This window comes from Notamacropus eugenii, chromosome 1 (genome assembly GCF_028372415.1).
Source record: "Notamacropus eugenii isolate mMacEug1 chromosome 1, mMacEug1.pri_v2, whole genome shotgun sequence".
In the NCBI taxonomy this organism is placed as follows: Eukaryota; Metazoa; Chordata; class Mammalia; order Diprotodontia; family Macropodidae; genus Notamacropus; species Notamacropus eugenii.
In genome coordinates this window covers 734,068,242-734,087,179 of record NC_092872.1, presented here as the reverse complement: position 1 = coordinate 734,087,179, position 18,938 = coordinate 734,068,242, and the positions used below count along the sequence as shown (strand labels likewise).

Sequence of the window (18,938 nt, the reverse complement as noted above, 5' to 3'; positions counted from 1 at the left end):
TGCTGTGTGAGCAAAGCAGAATTGAGACAGCACAAAGGAAATGCTGGATGTGCTCATTTAGGGAATCCATCTTAAATGTTCACATGGACTATTTGTGCCAACCTGTGGTAGAGCATTTTGAGCTCATAATATATATTGATCTGATCAGTCACAATTGGACACATTGAAACTTCACTGTAGCATAGTAATGTCACTTTGCTCCTCTGATAATGAAGGACAAGAACAAATATATTTATTCTATCATTAAAAAACCTGAAAAAATTAACAAGTTTTCATGTAGTTTCATTCATGATTTCTTGAAATACAGCATTGGAAAACCAGGTTTTGATAAAGCCCTTTGGAATTCAAATGGAGCTCCTTGACCATGCCTTAAACTCAAATCACTGTGGCTTCACTGATTGGCTAACAGTATGTCCCAGACAAAACTTTACTTGGTCATTGTTTGTATTCTGATGGCTCCAGTGAGTATAAATAGTAGTTGTTTCTGTTTAGGTCAGAAACCCTGAGGGTCTTTCCCTCCTGATTATTTTTTTGAGTTGGTAAAAGAGGCCATTTTTTTTGTTTGCCTCATTTCTTACCTATGCTTAATCACCAAATGCACTTTGCTTCAGACAAACAGAAATCTGGGAAAAACCTTAGCCTAAAAAAGTAAAAGTCTCCCACTCCTTCCAGAGGCATCTCTAGTTGTGATATCTTGCCACTGGACTGAGATGGCTCTCAGAGAATTTGATGACTTTGCATAGTCATCCCTCCCTTAAATTCAATTCACTTACAAGTCAAGACATCACTTGTTTGCTATCGCTGTAATTCTTCAAGAATGAAGGACAAATAATAGGTAGCATTTTATAGCTGTTCATTTTTTATGATTGAATGAAAAATCATATGTTAAGTACTTACTGTTTGCAAAGTCCTGTACTAAGTGCTCAGGACACACACAGAAAAAGCTGGACATTCCCTTCTCTCAAGGAGCTCATATTCTTATGAGGGAGATAACACTTAAGACGTTTCAACCTCCAATCCCAAGGAAAGTTTCCATGGTCCTTACGGGGCAGGGGCAAAGCAGATGGCCATGTCTCTTCTTTACTGTCCTTTCCAATGATCAAACCACATATATTTTTGATATTAGTCAATATGATGGTGTCAAGGACTTTGGCATTATGAATCTTCTTTCCTGGGACTTTGATAGCTGCGACAGATGAGGTAATAGAGGATGAAGTACATACAGAGAAAGTCACCAGGTTGCATCTCCACAAAGAATGCTTCCATAGACAGTTGCTGAAGAAGAAGAGATGGGAATAAGGTTGGTGATAGTTTAATGAGAAGGTTGTTCCTGGGGCTCTATGTCGTATCTCCCTTGATGTGTGAGTTGGTACAGGTTAATGGTGGAGTATTAGGGTATGAGGTCTTTTTTTGTCCCCACAGGAATTACAACCCTGGCTGATGGCTGCAGTCAGTCTCAAAGCAGAACCAATGGTCATTTTTGAAATAAATGGACTCCATAAGTTGACAGCTAGATCACTGCAAGTAAAATTATATTTTTATGCACCTATAAGTTGTCATCCCATAATCTATCTGTTTTTGTAAATGTCGATTTTCATATGTTTAAATCAAGGAGAGTAGAAAACCTAGAGGGATAGAGATAGAAATTGGTAATGTTAATACCATTGATTGGATTTTTTGCACATTTTGCCTTCAGATGTGTTTATCTAAGAACTACCCATAAAGATAATAGATACATGCCCTGTACAACCTTGACTGCAAGCAGAAAGCAATGTTTTTCCTTGAATTTTTGCAAGACATGTTTCTTTTATTCTCCTATTCAGATGGTTTTCATTAATATGTGCTCTGTCAGGAATACCTGTGAATGCTTCCACAAAAGAAAACTATTTTCCTAAGTTAAATAAGATGGTTTGAGCCCAATGGTACCAACGAGATGCAACTTTTTTAGTAATAGGAAAAACTCATTATTTCTGCTTCTCCACATTTGTTTGGATTTATTTCTTTTCTTTATGTCTACAATTATTATTATCTGCCTCTGCCTTTTACTCTCTCTCTGCCTGTCTGTCTCTAGCTTCTTATTCTCCCATAACTGTTCTTACCATTCTCATAGTTTGTCCAAAACTATTTGGTATGAGATTAGAAAACAAAACAAAATGGAAAAGTCAATCAACTTCAACCAATTAGATGAACAAGAATTTTAAAGAGTCAACCTCATTAGCTCGTTGTTTTTAAAATCTAAGTGCATGTATTACAAGACAAAGACTGTCTTTTACTCAAAAAGTTATGGGGAAACTGGATACCACTTGACATTAACTAGGCTTAGGCTTAGGTCAACATTTTAAACCATATGCAAGAATAACCAGAAAATGAGTATATTAATTAAATACAAAAGGTCATTGAACAAAAAGAAGAAAAGATTGGATACCGTTCATAAAAATGGCCAGTGAGAACAAAATAGATATTGACTCTAGTAATGCAAATGAAAGATTAAGTAACTCAGGGAGAAAGCAACAACAAAGAAAGACCTGGAGAACAAAACATGTTTCTTACTCATGCCAGAGATGTGGGGACTTAACATAACAGATTATTGTATATGTTCACTGTATCATTTGTTTTAGTTAATTCCTTTTGAACCCTACACTAGCCAGAGGTTTTAATTTGGAGGCAATATTAAGTGACTGTAGTCTAAATACGTTAATATGGCATATTAAGATAAGAAATTAATGAAAATGGTTGAAAATAACAATTATATCTTCCCTATATTGTTTTTTTTCCTGAAGACCAAACATCTCAAGTGCCTTCATGTGATCCTCCAGTGGCCCCAGTTCAAAGCTTTTCACTGTCTTGAATTCTGTCTTATTGATGCTACCCATGCTATCAATGCCTTTTCTTAGAATGTCGTACTTAGAACTGAACCCAGTATTCCAGATGAAGTCTTATCTGGGCGGTATGATGCATTATTTTTTTCATATTACATAATGATACCTGGCCTGTAATTGCTGTCTTAGGTGTTGTGATAGTTATAAACATATATGATGGTGCCTGCTTCAAAGGACTTAGTGTTTAGTTCCTATGTCATATAGACAGATCTAAAGACAAATATGTGGAAATATATAACTGCATGATAAATGAGTGATCAGTATATTAAATTTACTGAGAGAGGAAGACTGGGATCGATTAGGGAAGGCTTCATAGAAGAGGTGAGACTTGATGACTTGGAAAGTAGGATTTGAATAGGTAGAGTGGAGAGAGAACATTTATGGTGCAGGGTACAGAATGTGTTGTCTGTCTCCAGAATCCACTTCCATGACTGTTGTATTCTGATAGCCAGTGGTGTGATTCCGCATTTCTTGAATGTTTCCTTTTCCCCACTGCCTGCTCTGTGTCTTTCTGCTTCATAAAATCTGCACACAGTCTATATTCAAAGTACTCCATGAGACTGAAAAAGAAGAGGCTGTGAAGGAGCAGGCTTGTGAATCAGTTACCTTTGCCACTGTTTTAAAACTGTGATGTTGGCAGGGTAGGTACTCCTCACACATGTAGATGTTTTATCATTTTATGCTTTCTCATCTTTTATAATTCTTGCTCATGTTTTTGTGATTCAGTAATTTTTCAGTCAGGTCTGATTCTTTTTGACCATTTTTGGTTTTTTCTTGGCAAAGATGCAGGAGGGATTTGCTGTTACCTTCTCTAGCTCATCTTAGACCTCAGCAAACTGAAGCAGACTGGTTTAAGTGAATTAATTAGGGACATGAAGGTGGTCAGTGTCTGAGGTCAGATTTGAACTCAGGAGGATGAGTCTTCCTGACTCGAGCATTCGATCCACTGTGCCACTTAGTGGCCCATAGATTCTTCCCTGTAGATTTATAAAAATATTTCTTTGGGATCTAATAAACTGGCTGTATGCTTTACTCTGGTCTTCTGAATATTTCTGAGTTAACAATGTGCCCATTGATAATTGCATCAATTGCTCATATTTTGCAGCTTTTCAATCATTTCCTTCCCTCTACAAGGCTGATGTTATTCCTTTCTTGCTAATTGGTGTTCTAAGCGGTATTTGAATCTGCAGTTCTCCCACACCAGTCTTTAGTAGCAGGCACTTATTGATATGTTATAGTGAAGATTCCTGTCCTACATGAGTTAGAATACAAGGCTACTTAGGTCCTTCCAACTTTCAAATTTTGCCATTTTGGAGAGAATGCATTCCTTTAAAAGCCACCAATTTAAGTATTCATAGACTAGGCTAAAATGGATTGGTTAAAGTTTGTATTGTGGAGAGGATGAGAACATAATTCCTTTGGAGTACTGGACTCTCATGGTGTATCCCTTGGACTGTTCACGTCCTATCTGGTCATCTTCTGAAGTAGCAAGGCCACCATCCTTTCCCCATCATTTGTGTCATCATTAATGTCTCTTAGGCTGCTGCTTATATACAAGCAATTGTCAATAACAGACTGCAACCTATTTATGCCCACTGTACAACTTTCTATTTCTCAGTGGGTTACCTACCTTTAGCTTTGAATTGTCCAAGATTCTGGTATTGCATGAATTTTTAGCTGTGTAATAACTGAGAATATATTTGTGTCAGGGATGATGACTTTTGTGTCGGTGAATGCTTTGGGATAATTACATCTATGTATGATTTCCTAAATTCTTTCCTGAATGTTCTCCTCCATTCTGGGCACTAGAAGCTGTACCATGTACCATGTCTACATTTACATGTATCTATTCAGATTATTCTGTGTCTTGGATAGTCTGACTTGTTGGTCTGCTGATTCAGGTATGTTGCGTGCTTTCATCCACTTTGCTTCTCCAGTGTAGATGTTTCGATAAGTTTATTTTATATTGCTGTAGGTTTCATTGAGGGAGCTTTGTGTAGGAATTTAGAATTTGGTGCAATGTATGGTACTGACATTTCTAAATTGTAGGTGACGTTACAAGTAATGCAAAAAGAAATTAGAATATCTTATAGCCTGCATTAGGTGGTTGGGATTGAACATTTCTCATTTTGTCCTAACTTTTAAAATATAAACTCACATGGAGGAAAAGGCATAAGAGAATTACACAAAGGCCTTACTACTGTAAGACTTTATTCCTTCCTGAAGGATGAAAACACTGATACCAAAAATAACCTGTAAGTCATTTTTTGGGAGTAATTTAATCATCTATGTTGACTTATATGACACATATTTAATCAGGTAATTTCTTTGGTATAATCCATAGCATTCAGTGGCATAGTGGATAAAGTCAAGAAGTTATTTCCTTGATTCAGGAACACTTATTTCCTGAATTCAAATCTGGCCTCAGATATTTACTAGCTGTGTGACCCTGGGCAAATCACTTTACCTAGTTTGCTTCAGTTTCCTCATCTGTAAAATGAACTGGGGAAGGAAATGGGAAACTACTCCAGCATCTTTGCTGACAAAACCCCAGAAATGGTTCACAAAGAGTCAGACATGACTAAGCAATAACTTCATTGCTTCATGGATTTGGACCTAGAAGGCATCTTAGAGATTATTTGATCCAATTAACTCATTTCCTAGGCAAAAATTTGGGGTACACAAGAGTTAAGTGACATGTATGAAATTTATGGAGAATGGAGGAATTTATGACCAAACAAGAGATAGAGAACATTATGAAATTCAAAGTGAATAACTGATTACATTAAATTGAAAAGCTTTTGCACAAACAAAGCTAGTGCAACCAAGATTAGGAGGGAAGCAGAAAAATGGGAAAGAATTTTTACAATTAATGTCTTTGATAAAGGTCATATTGCTAAAACATTTAGAGAACTGAGTCAAATTTATAAGAATACAAGTCATTCCCCAATTGACAAATGGTCAAAGGATATGCACATGAAGTTTTCAGAGGAAGAAATTTAAGCTACCTATAGTCATATGAGTAAATGATCTAAATCTGTGTTGATTAGAGAGATACAAATCAAAACAACTCTGAGGTACCATATCATACTTACCACATTGGCTAACATGACTAAACAGGAAAATGATACATATTGGAAAAGATGTGGGATAGTGGGAATACTAATACATTGTTGGTGGAGCTGTGAGCTGATCCAACCATTTTGGACAGCAATTCAGAACTATACCCAAGAGGCTATAAAAATGTGCATACTCTTTGACTCAGCAATACAGCTTCTATGACTGTATCCCAAAGAGATCATAAAAATGGGAAAAGGACCCACATGTACAAAAATATTTATAGCAGCTCTTTTTGTGGTGACCAAGAACTGGAAATTGAGGGGATGCCCTCTGGGGATTGACTGAACAAGTGGTAGTATATGAATGTAATGGAATACTATTGTGTTATAAGAAATGATGAGCAAGCAGACTTCAGAAAAACCTGGAAAGATTTATATGAACTGATGCTGAGTGAAGTGAACAGAACCAGGAGAACATTATACACAATAACAGCCACAGTGTGTGAAGACTATTTTTGATAGACTTAGGCCTTCACAGCAATGCAAGAAACTAAAACATTTCCAAAAGATTCATGATGCAAAATGCCATCAACACACACGGAGAGAACTATGGAATCAGAATGCAGAATGAAGCAGTTTACTTTTTTTTTTGTTATCCTTCATTTTTTCTCATTGTTTCTTACATTCATTTTAATTCTTCTATGCAACATGAGTAATGTAAAAATGTGTTTAATAGGAATGTATGTATAGAGTCCATATAATATTGCATGCCATCTTGGGGAGGGGAAGAAAGGGGAGGGGAGAAAATTTGGAATTTATGGAAGTGATTGTTGAAAACTGAAAACAAATAAATTAATAAATTTGGAAAAACATATTGAGCCCATGGAGTAATAAAGAAAATGAAGATACTAAGAAGAGAGGTTGGCTTCATTAGAATACTCATCAGCCAGAGTAACTTTTTTGCCAACTTATCAAGTCACTTCTTTTGTTAGCCTTTGTATTTTGCTCAAAGGAGGGAATATTCATTCCCTCCTAGATTTTATAGGTTTCCTGACATTTTTATTAAGAATTTCAGATGGGGCAGAGCCAAGATGGCAGACTAGAAAGACACACTTACACAGGGTCCTCCCCACAGCCCATAAAATACCTGTAGAGAGGGTCTCTCAACAAATTTTGGAGCAGCAGAAGTGGAAAACAACAGAGTGAAGGAGATTTCTAGCCCATGGTGACCTGAAAGGCCCACGGAAATGTCAGTTGCACTGGACACGGAGCCAAGCACGGAGCCCAGCCCAGCCTTGGCCAAGCAGTGGCACAGCACGAGACTCTGGGAGGACACCTCTGGGGTGGAATCTCCAGTCGCAGTAGTGGGCCCTCAGATCCCTCGGCCCACAGGCGCCAAAGGTCAGTGACAGTGTTTTATCAACAGGCCAGGAAGGGAGAAGTGCCTTCCCATAGCTCCAGCAGCAGGCTGCAGTCACAGAGCCTGCACAGCAGCCCATACGGAAGTTCCATTGGTAGAGCGTAAAAACCCCTGGGGGCATTGAAGAGCTGAGTCTTACCTCAGCCCTGGGTGGAGGCCCCAGCCAAGCTGGTCTTTGTCTCAAACTGAATGGTGGCCCTGCCCATCCAGCTTATCTGAAAATCAGCCCCCAGTGCTGACTTGGGAACTGGAGGCCAAGTGGCTGTGGAGAGGTATCTGCTAAGACTCTGGGCACAAAAATCCCTCTCTGCATCCAGATCAGTACACATTTGATTGTGCCACCTTGGAGGAACTGAGATCTCACAGATTCCCAGAGTATACCCTACTCTTGACAAAGGACCCAAAAGTCAAGTAACTGGTTGGGAAAATGCCCAAAAAAGGGAAAAAAAAATAAGACTATAGATGGTTACTTTCTTGGTGAACAGATATCTCCTCCCATTCTTTCAGATGAGGAAGAACAATGCTTACCATCAGGGAAAGACATAGAAGTCAAGGCTTCTGTATCCCAAACATCCAAAATAAATATTCAATGGGCTCAGGCCATGGAAGAGCTCAAAAAGGATTTTGAAAATCAAGTTAGAGAGGTGGAGGAAAGACTGGGAAGAGAAATGAGACAGTTGCAAGAAAAGCATGACAAGCAGGTCAACACCTTGCTAAAGGAGACCCAAAAAATGCTGAAGAAAATAACATCTTGAAAAATAGGCTAACTCTATTGGAAAAAGAGGTCCAAAAAGCCAATGAGGAGAAGAATGCTTTAAAAAACAGAATTAGCCAAATGGAAAAGGAGGTCCAAAAGCTCACTGAAGAAAATAGTTCTTTGAAAATTAGAATGGAGCAGATGGAGGCTAATGACTTTATGAGAAACCAAGAAATCACAAAACAAAACCAAAAGAATGAAAAAATGGAAGATAATGTGAAATATCTCATTGGAAAACAACTGACCTGGAAAATAGATCCAGAAGAGACAATTTAAAAATTATGGGACTACCTGAAAGCCATGATAAAAAAAGAGCCTAGACATCATCTTTCATGAAATTATCAAGGAAAACTGCCCTGATATTCTAGAACCAGAGGGCAAAATAAGTATTCAAGGAATCCACCAATCACCACCTGAAAGAGATCTAAAAAGAGACACTCCTAGGAACATTGTGGCCAAATTCCACAGTTCCCAGGTCAAGAAGAAAATATTGCAAGCAGCCAGAAAGAAACAATTCAAGTATTGCGGGAATACAATCAGGATAATACAAGATCTAGCAGCTTCTACATTAAGGAGTAGAAGGGCGTGGAATATGATATTCCAGAAGTCAGAGGTACTAGGACTATAACCAAGAATCACCTACCCAGCAAAACTGAGTATAATATTTCAGGGGAAAAAATGGTCTTTCAATGGAATTGAGGACTTTCAAGCATTCTTGATGAAAAGATCAGAGCTGAAAAGAAAATTTGACTTTCAAACACAAAAATGAAGAGAAGCATGAAAAGGTAAACAGTAAAGAGAAGTCAAGGGACTTTACTAAAGTTGAACTGTTTACATTCCTACATGGAAAGACAATATTTGTAACTTGAAACTTTTCAGTATCTGGGTAGTTGGTGGGATTACACACACACACACACACACACACACACACAGAGAGCACAGAGTGAGTTGAATAGGATAGGATCATATCTTCAAAAAATGAAATTAAGCAGTGAGAGAGAAATATATTGGAAGGAGAAAGGGAGAAATGGAATGAGGCAAATTATCTTTCATAGAAGAGGCAAGCAAAAGACTTTTCAGTGGAGGGAAAAAGAGGGGAGGTGAGAGAAAAACATGAAGCTTACTCTCATCACATTTGATTAAAGGAAGGAATAAAATGCACGCTCATTTTGGTATGAAAACCTATCTTACAATACAGGAAAGTGGGGGAGAAGGGGATAGGAGGAGTGGGGAGGATAATGGAGAGGAGGGCAGTGGGAGGAGGGAGCAATTTGAGGTCAACATTCTTGGGGAGGGACAGGATCCAAAGAGATAACAGAAGCAACGGGGGGCAGGATAGGATGGAGGGAAATATAGTTAGTCTTACACAACATGACTATTATGGAAGTCATTTGCAAAACTACGCAGATATGGCCTATATTGAATTGCTTGCTTCCCAAAGAGAATGGGTGGGGAGGGAGGGATGAAGAGAAGTTGGAAGTCAAAGTTTTAGGAACAACTGTTGAGTATTGTTCTTACTAGTAGGAAATTAGAAATACAGGTAATGGGGTATAAAAAGTTATCTGGCCCTACAGGACAAAAGAGAAGATAGTGACAAGGGAAGGGAGGGATATTAGAAGAGAGGGCAGATCAGTGATAGGGGCAATTAGAATGCTCGGCGTTTTGGGGTGGGGGGAGGAGAGAAGTGGGGAGAAAATTTGGAACCCAAAATTTTGTGAAAATGAATGTTAAAAGTTAAATAAATAAATTAAAAAAAAAAGAATTTCAGATATGTGGGAGCCAAGGGAAGAAAGAACTTCTGAACAGTTGAACTCTCTCAACATTTTCCCTGAAACAACTTATAATAATGTTTCAATGAAATTTTGGAGTGGAAAAGTCCTCAGTAGGCCAGAGGAAGACATTTTTTTCCAGCCTAAGACAGCTTAAGAGGTATTCAGGAGAAGACTGTAACACCAGGAGCACAGGTAAGTGGGACTCAGAGTTAGCCAAGGCAGCAGCAGCAGGAGCAGCAGGAGCTCTCAACCCAGAGACAGTAAGAGTGTCAGACAAATGATCAAAAAGAAATTACAGGGAACCATTTGCTATTGCATGGTGCAGCTAATACTGAGTGACAACTCTACTGAATATAAGCAGTTCTGGGTCATCATTCCAGGACAGAGAGAAGCACTTGTCGTAACTAAGCAGGTAACTTTGTCATGGTTCCAAGGTCAAGAGGAGCATCAATACTTGTGGCTGCAAGGGGGCAGCAAGAGATTTTCCTGCATCAATATCAAAGCAGAGACAAAGAGAGTAGTGACTATAACTCTCCCAATATAACACCAACCTGTAAGCACTGAAAATCCTTAGAACTAGCTCCGAATACAGCAGCATGACAAAGCCTGAAGCTTGGGAAAATCTGTTCTCTACCTCCAGGTGAGAAGAATGCAGCTTTAACTCATGTCTATGGTACCCACCTCACAACTTGTAAATTCCAGTTATACTATATTTGATGATCTATGCCAACTTTGAACCTTATAGTCCTGTATATTTAACAGAGATCTTAGAATGCTTTCTGAGGAGATTGAGGCAAGATGGCAAAGTGACAACAGGGAATCCCCTTAGCTTCCCCAAATCCTCCTCCAAGCAACTTTAAAATAATGTCTAAAATCAAATTCTAGAGAGGAAGAACTAACAGTGTTGGGTGAAGAAATTTATGTGAAGCAGTTCATATAGCCAAAAGAGAGAATGTAGAAATAAAAATTGAAAGTTCAGAGTCTTGAAGGATAACTTTATTTCAGGTAAAAGGGGTGATACATTGCCCAGAACTGTGTGGTGAGGCAGATAAGAATAGAAATTCAGTGTTACTGAAGCCGAGGGAGGAGAAAACATGAAGAATGAGGGATAGTCAAGAGTGTCAGATTTACAGAAAGATTAACGTTCTCTAATCAGATCTGATTTCCTCAGGTTGTTAGTTATACCATCATATCATGAGTCACACAGGCTGAAAACCCCAAAATTGTTGTTGCCTCTCCTCTCTTTTACAGCTCCCATTCAGCCCTGCTCTGTTCAATCAGTGGCTGAATCCTAATGGTTTTTATCTCTATAACCTCTTTTACCTATATCTCTTCCTTTCCGATGGTACTTCATCCCCCTTCTCTGTTATATGTGTCAATGTAATAATTTCATAAATGGTTTTCATGCCTCCACTCTCTTCACTCTCCAATCCATCCTTCACATATACCCATTGAAATAATTTTGCTAAGCTCTGAACATATCAGTGCTTGGCTCGTAAAACCTTCAAGTGGCATCCTTTACCATGACAATAAAGTAGAGGCTACATGTCATGACATCCTCATAGCTTTCACAGTCTGGTTCCAACCTAGCTTTCCTGTCTTATTTTACATTGCTTCTCTTCTCAAATGCTGCACTGCATTTTGGATCCAATATGCCAACATTTAATTCTTTTTTTGGTAGGTCATTTCCCATGTCTTGAATGAAACGCCGTGCTGGTCAAATACATCTCTTTTCATCTTTGGCTAAGATGTCTTGTTTTCAATAAAGTCTTCTCTTTGATCTTTGAAAGTGATTTTTCCTCTTCATAAATTTTTAGAGTCCTTTTTGAATACCTCCTTTGACTTGTCAGTTTTCATGGTATGCTATTTATCTACATCCCCATGTTCTTTCACATGGGGCTTTGTCAGAATTTTCTATTTTTTTTTTTTGTGGATAAATGGTTTGTATATGGTAATTTCTTCTTGAATTGAGTCTTGATGCCAAGACCCCTTTGATTTAAGAAATGTATAGTAACTGAGTTAAGCAGATTTGGCATTTAGTTTAACTTGGAAATCTTTTTTCCTAGTTTACAGCCTTTGAGAATTGACAAATAGGATGGTATAGCAATGAGATAGAAACAGACAAGAACAAATAGAAATTGGATAAACCATCAGCCAGACAAACAGGGATATCATGGAGAATTAATCATCCCCTAAGCCTTGCATCCTTCAGTGGTTTCTGAAGATATTAGTGCACAATAATTGAACCAAAAGTAAAAGAGCATATTATATTCATTATCCCATGACTATTAAGTTAAAAAGTTTACAAATTAGAAAAAAAATCATTTAGAAAATTTCAGCGAAAAAAACTATGGAACAATATACTTAAAATGTAAGATTCAAATACGTGGAGACTTCTCTCATAAAGAATTCCACAAATCTTTCAACACTGGAAAAACAGATGCCCTGTGTTTCTTTTGGAGTGAGTGCACTTGGGTCGATTTTGTCCTTTGCCCAAGAGAGCATCAGTGATAACTTGATGCTGCCAACGCTAGTATGAGAAGCTTCTAATGTTTGAAGACAGGCACTTTTCACAAATCATCACTAAGAGTCAGGTCTTTGAACTAAATCACTCTGCCCTGTGGATCTGCTTTGCAGCACAGAAAGAATTTGATCTTGGGACTGTTCTCTTCAGATTGTGCGTTGTTTGCATTGGTTTCAGCCTGCAAAGATTTAATTTCATTCTCAATTAGGATATAATTTATTTTTCAGTCCACAAGGACCCTTCTATTAATAATATTGAAAACTTTTTACATATTTTTATTTTTTAGTTATGGACTTCTTTCTTTTACACTTCCATAAACATAAGGGATTTGAGGTGGCACTTTGTGTTTTCTCACAATTCTAATTAAATCACATCTCTGAGCTCAGGGAACCAACAATAATCAAACTTGATTACTGGGGTAGTAAGAAAGGTTTCACATAATTTAGAATAGGAGTCAAGGTCAAGGTCAAGGTGAGAGATATGACAGTAAGTACCTGGGTAGATTTTACAGAGGTGAGATGTCCCTTGACATTTGAGTGCTCCTGCTGAGCCTAAGATGTGCCTTATCTCTGAAAGCCGATGGGTTATCCCATGTTCTATCCTTCACACCTTATTTGAATTCTAACCTCCAGTGATCCAAGAGGGGCATCATAATTGGCAAGCAGCCACACTTCTCTTTCTGTCTTTCTTTAGCATTGAAACAAACATTTATTTGATGCCTATACTGAGAGTGGGGACATGATAGCTGCAGCTTCTAGTTATACCATCTTCCTTCTCTCTTGATTTGAGATGTCAAAAAGCCTCCGTTCAGATCACAGTTTTAGCTCCTACTCCACAGGTAATCGTACTCACCCTATAAGAATTCTGTTGAGCAGGATGTAATCAAAAGACAATAGAAAAATGGAGTGAAAGAGAAAGAAGATAAAGTTGAAGATGGGGGTAAGGATTAAGGATTAAGAATGGGGTAAGGGGCTCTCTCTCTCCCACCCGCGCAGGAGGGAGCTCGTGGCGGCCCTCATGGCATCTGCCCCTGCTTGTGTCCGCCGAGTCCTGCTTTTGCTGCTGCTCCTCAATGGGGTGTCGCACTGCTCAGCGGAGCCCTGCACTGATCCTGTGATTACTCCTTCCTACTATACCACCTCCGATGCAGTCATTTCCACGGAAACTGTTTTCATCGTTGAGATCTCTCTGATGTGCAAGAATGGGGCACAGAATGTGGCCCTTTATGCTGATGTTAACGGAAAGCAGTTTCTGGTGACCCGTGGCCAGGATATTGGATGTTATCAGGTGTCCTGGAGCTTGGAACATAAGAATGCCCATTCTGGAACTTATGAAGTCAAGTTCTTTGATGAAGAATCCTACAGTCTTTTGAGAAAGGCCCAGAGAAGCAATGAAGATGTCTCAGCTATTAGACCCTTGTTCACAGTCCGCGTGGATCACCGAGGTGCCTGGAATGGACCTTGGGTCTCTACTGAAGTGCTGGCTGCAATGATCGGCATGATGGTTTATTACATGGCCTTCAGTGCCAAAAGCAACATTCAGGCCTGAGTCATAAGAATTGAGCTGCTCTGCATAGAAGTTTTTCTTCATGCAAAATAAAAGGGCTAAACAGCACCAGTTCCTTCAATAGAACCTTGGCCTGTGGACTCCTGGTTGCCATCTGGATTCTCTCCATTTTCTTTCTCAGTGGCTATTATACAATAAGATGCTGCCTAGAACTGAGCAAAGTGCTGCAGATTTGGTCTGACAAAAGACAAGAGCAGAGTGCCATGTCCTTTTTCCTGGATGTTCCACTTAAGATTGAGTTCATTTCCTTGGCTCCTATGTCCTGTGACTGATCACACGCCCAGATCGGATTTAGACAAAGCTCTGTCAAACCAGGCCTGCCCTGTCCTGGACTTTGGAATTAAGCTGATACCATTTACGTCCTCCTCTGAGTCATTGATACGAATTCCAGCTTCGTTGGAAGCTTGTCAAGATAACATTGGAGTCTACGTTCAGCCTGTTCCAAATCCCTCTAATTATTGTCCATTCCACACCTCTGCCCCAAGAATGCTATGAAATCATTACTTATACTGCAGTAGCACTCTCATTAACACCCCCAATTTAAAAGAAAAACTCTTGGACCAAATGTGTATAGCTAAAATATTGCCATGTTTCTGTCTTGTGCCCCCAAAATTAAATGTGATTTTGCACTTCACCTCTTAGGAAGCGGATGGGTAGCACCAAGTATCCTGAGTTCTCTAGCCTCAATCAGAGCTGTTCATTGAATTGACAACTTTTGAACTTCTTTCCTTTGTACATTTTGGTTCTACCTGCTTGACTGCATCAGTCCATACAGTTTGTTCCAGGTTTTTCTGAACCCATGCCCTTTGTCATTTCTCAAGGTATAATTAACGGCACCCCTTTAGAAAATTTCATTTCAGTCAGAGCTGCACATGAGGACCCTAGAGGGGTCACGTGACCTCAAGGCCACAGGTTCCCCACCCCTGTACCTAGCTGCCAATAAATATTTGAGTCAAAAAAAAAAAAAAAGAATGGGGTAAGGAAAAGCCAACAGAAACAAAGAAGTTGAATTAATACATCCAGTTGCCATTTGGATACCCATACATTTAACCTGCCATTTGGATAGACACATCTTCCTAGAAGATTTCCTAGTTTTTGATGCATAGATAACAATAAAGCCACATACTTTCTATTTCTGCCTATACTCCAGTAGGTGGAGTAATTTCCATATGGGGACAGCTGATTCTGGGGCCACTTGGTGCCTTCTTCCTTAGCTACTCAATTTTCTCACTTTGTTTAATTCCACATCAGTCTCAATACTATTATGACTTATTTTTGAACCAACACAATATTAAAAGAAACCCATATGTAACCAAATTAGAAGGTTATTCTGTGAATTATCAAATAGATCCTTTGTTTCCCCAAATGATCTACAAAAGAGTTACTTTAAATAAAGAGCTTCTTATGGGTTTAAAATTAGTGTTAAAACTGTTCAAAAAAGTTTATTCAGGAACAATTTGGACTTGTAGGATATCGCACATAGCATATGCTTATGCTATATCTGTAAAGCCGGATAAACACTCATATTTGTGATATGTGAAAATGTGTCTATTGCTTAAAAATCATCCCAAAATTATAAATATGTTGTAAATCTGGGGGAGCTGTAAGAAGGAAAGAATGACTTGCAGGTTGGTTTTACAGTAATAAAAATGATGATGATGGTGGTGATGATAACTAACATTTATATAGGTCTTTAATTATTTTAATGTCTTTTATATGATTCTCAAATAGAACAAATAATATTTTTTTCCTGTTATGTACTTGAGAAACCTGAGGACCAGAAAGGCTAATAATTTGTTCAGTGCCATGTAGCTTGTAAGCATCAGGGCTGGAACTTGAATCTGTGTCTCCTGAATTCAAGTGTAACTATCTTTCTCCTCTATCATCCTAAATTCTTATACATTTTCAATCTAGAATCTTTGGGTAGTCATAACTTTTTCCTGATTTACATTATCTGTTATCATCAGAGAGGCCCATTTGAGTACCATTTTGAATCAGAAACTAATGTGGAAGAAATGAGAAACTTTATGGAATGAGAGATATTTCATCCCTTAGATTTCTCTACATTCTCTCCAAAAAGAATTGAGTTGAAGTAAGGCATATTTGCATATGACATTATTGAAATGGGGACTTTCCTAGTGTGCCACTCAAAGCTGGAAGTGAGACAAATTGTGAAGCTAAGGTAGGGAAGAACCAAGCAAGGAGGGAAGGGTTGAAGATCTTTAGTTTAATTCTGCTGAGAATTGATCACGTGATAGTGTGTGGGCAGATGAACTGTCCAACAGCAATGACATGCAAAGTAGTAGATTCCTGATAGAAGCTCTCAAGGTGGTGAGATTGGAAGCTCCCTAAGGGTGAGGTTTATGTGCTTTGTTCCTTCTGTATCCTTCACAGCACTAAGAACAGTGTCAAGTCCATTATCAACATGTTGATGGTGTGATTAAACTGGATTATTTTAAGATCATTGAGGCAGAAAGTCAAACAAGGATCACTGAACTTATTGGTTGTTTTGATATTTTGAGAATTGTACTTCAATGTAATTGTTTACCTTTGTAATTTGTTGTATTTTTCTTTTTAAAAGAAACCTGATTGTGAGGCGGGCTCTGTAGGCTTTGCCAGGATAACTGGTAAAGGGCTCCAGGACAGAGTGGTTAAGAAGCCCTTCTCTATGCCAAGGTCCTTTCAGTTGATACTGATGGTTGCTAGGCTTCCAGAATGATCTGGAGCCTCGTTAGTGCTGTTATTCTGCATAGAAGTGCTTCCTAAGAAGGTCCTTGGAAATTCATAGAGCCTTAAACAAATTTGAAGCACTACTATTGCCACCACTGGCACTCAATCATATTGAGGGCAGAAAACGCGTGAGATTGGCTTTTTGGTTGAGTCGAAACATTTGGCTTTGCCCCATGGGACGTTCATCACCCGTTGGACAAGAGTGTTGCAGAGTAGGGCCATGATCTGCATTCAGTTTAACTGATGGCATCATCAGAAATGGAAGTGCTTCCACAGGGTTCTCTTACTTAATACCAACTACTGACAAGAGAAATGGAAATTATAATGCCCTGTTTACTGATCGGCTCTCATGCCTAGAGTATTGAGGTGACATTTTCATTCCCATAATCATTTTTTCCTTTGTCTAACACACTGACTTTCAGAGATTTCCTATTTAGAAAATATTTTTTTGCCTTATCCACCTTATTACCTTCCTCATTTTGAAATTCCTCAGGCTAGACACTTATTAGTAGAATAAAATCAAAGCTTATTCAGATAATTTGAGTGATCTAACTCTTTTCTCATCTCCATCCTTGATTTCTATTTCTTTCCCCTGCCCCTATTCCCCTCCCCCCCCAATAAAACAGACCAGCAACCCACATAAGTCCCTGCTTCATTGCTCCATGATTGTGATTACAGCCCATATGTATAGCATAGGCTGAATAGAAATGGAGGAAAAAAGTGTAGAACTGAGTAGAAGTTTGTTACTCTGTGGGGAAAAGAAGCTTCCAAAGCACGTTACCTTCGTCAGGCTGGGCAGCTGTTTGATTCTGTACTTTATGTTCATGTTTCATAACTCTTTTAGGATACTGACTGTGGGTAGGTGAGTATATGTAGGTATAGGTATAAATTCAAATACAGATGACTGACTTTGTATGTATATATATGGATGTATATATAAGTATATATCATATGTGTATATGCATGTATATATATGTAACCATTACACACACACAGTCATCTCTCTACAGGTTCTTAGTTATGTATCATTGGATCTTGATTCTATTATAAATAATAGGCTCTTAGAAATTTTGAGTTAGATGGGACCTATAAATCATCTAGCTGAAGCTTCTCACAATGGAATTAAGCCCCAGAAGCTACTTGGCTAAGGTTATATATTTCACTAGCGCTAAAGCTGGCATATGATCTTGACCCTTAGTTTTTTCTGCTGTAATAGATTTCTGAAATTTGTCCCAATGAATGTTAAAAGTTGCCTTTGGTCAATGAGAAATTACATTCTTATTTTAATGCTTAGATCACAGATTCAGAGATGTGACCTTGGTGGCCATCTAGTCCTCATTTTGTAGCTGAGGAAACTGAGGTCAAGAGGTTAAAAGACCACTAAACAGAAGAGTTAGAATTTATACCCAGATCCTGTGACTAGCAAAAGAGCACCCTTTCACTGTCCCACACTGTCCCTTATTTTCAGAAAGTGACATTTCTTCCTTTTCCTGAAGAATGAATTAATAAATTTAAACCAACTAAAATGTTTGAGGAGCTGAATTTTCCTGAAATTAAAATCAATTTTTTGTTTGTCTCTCAGAATAATTTTTCTTTGAAACTCTTTAGACTAAATGTTTACAGCTGAGAATTTGAATTAAACATTTCAACACAATTTGGATTCGATAGAGGTAATCTGGCTCTATTCTCTAGGCTAGCTTCAGATGTGAAGGCTCAATAAAAGGCATCTGAGCCTTCATAATTTAAACAACTCTCAAAAAAAACCACCCAAACATAAATAAAACATTTGGAAATTTTACATTCTAGAATTAAAATTGAGTTGTTAAGGATGATGGGGGAAAAGATAGACACAGACCCATATTTTAGTCTTCTTAGCCTTTTTGGATTTAATGAGTTATCACTTCAAAATGTAGCAAAGCTGATTGAAATAATAGAAAATTGCACATGTATGAAACATATTACATTGAATTCTCTGTGTTTTTTGGTTGAGAGAGAGGCTGTAATTTTTTTGGGTTGTGAATATTCATTTTATTTTTTTTTGCAATTGTCCCAACTGGCTCTGGGTCTGTGCATGAATCAAATATTAAATAAAAGTGATATTTATGAGTTCTCAGTTGATATAAGGAGAAAATGTTGCTTTTCTCCCCTGTGAACAATTTTAGTATTTCATCATCTATTTGCAAATATCGCCTTGTTTCACTAGAAAATATATATTTGTAGACTGCCAAAGT

The 18,938-nt window shown here is 38.2% G+C and overlaps 2 protein-coding genes across 4 annotated transcripts in view; both read left to right on the top strand.

The window, feature by feature from the left end:
- Positions 1 to 18,938, top strand: part of CTNNA2 (catenin alpha 2) — a 1,515,416-nt gene that overhangs the window by 221,047 nt on the left and 1,275,431 nt on the right. The window lies entirely within an intron of this gene.
- LOC140521710 (translocon-associated protein subunit delta-like) lies at positions 13,385 to 14,697 on the top strand. Its single transcript, XM_072637011.1, has one exon. It carries the CDS (start codon positions 13,429 to 13,431, stop codon positions 13,957 to 13,959), a length of 531 nt encoding a protein of 176 aa, XP_072493112.1. The 5' UTR covers positions 13,385 to 13,428; the 3' UTR covers positions 13,960 to 14,697.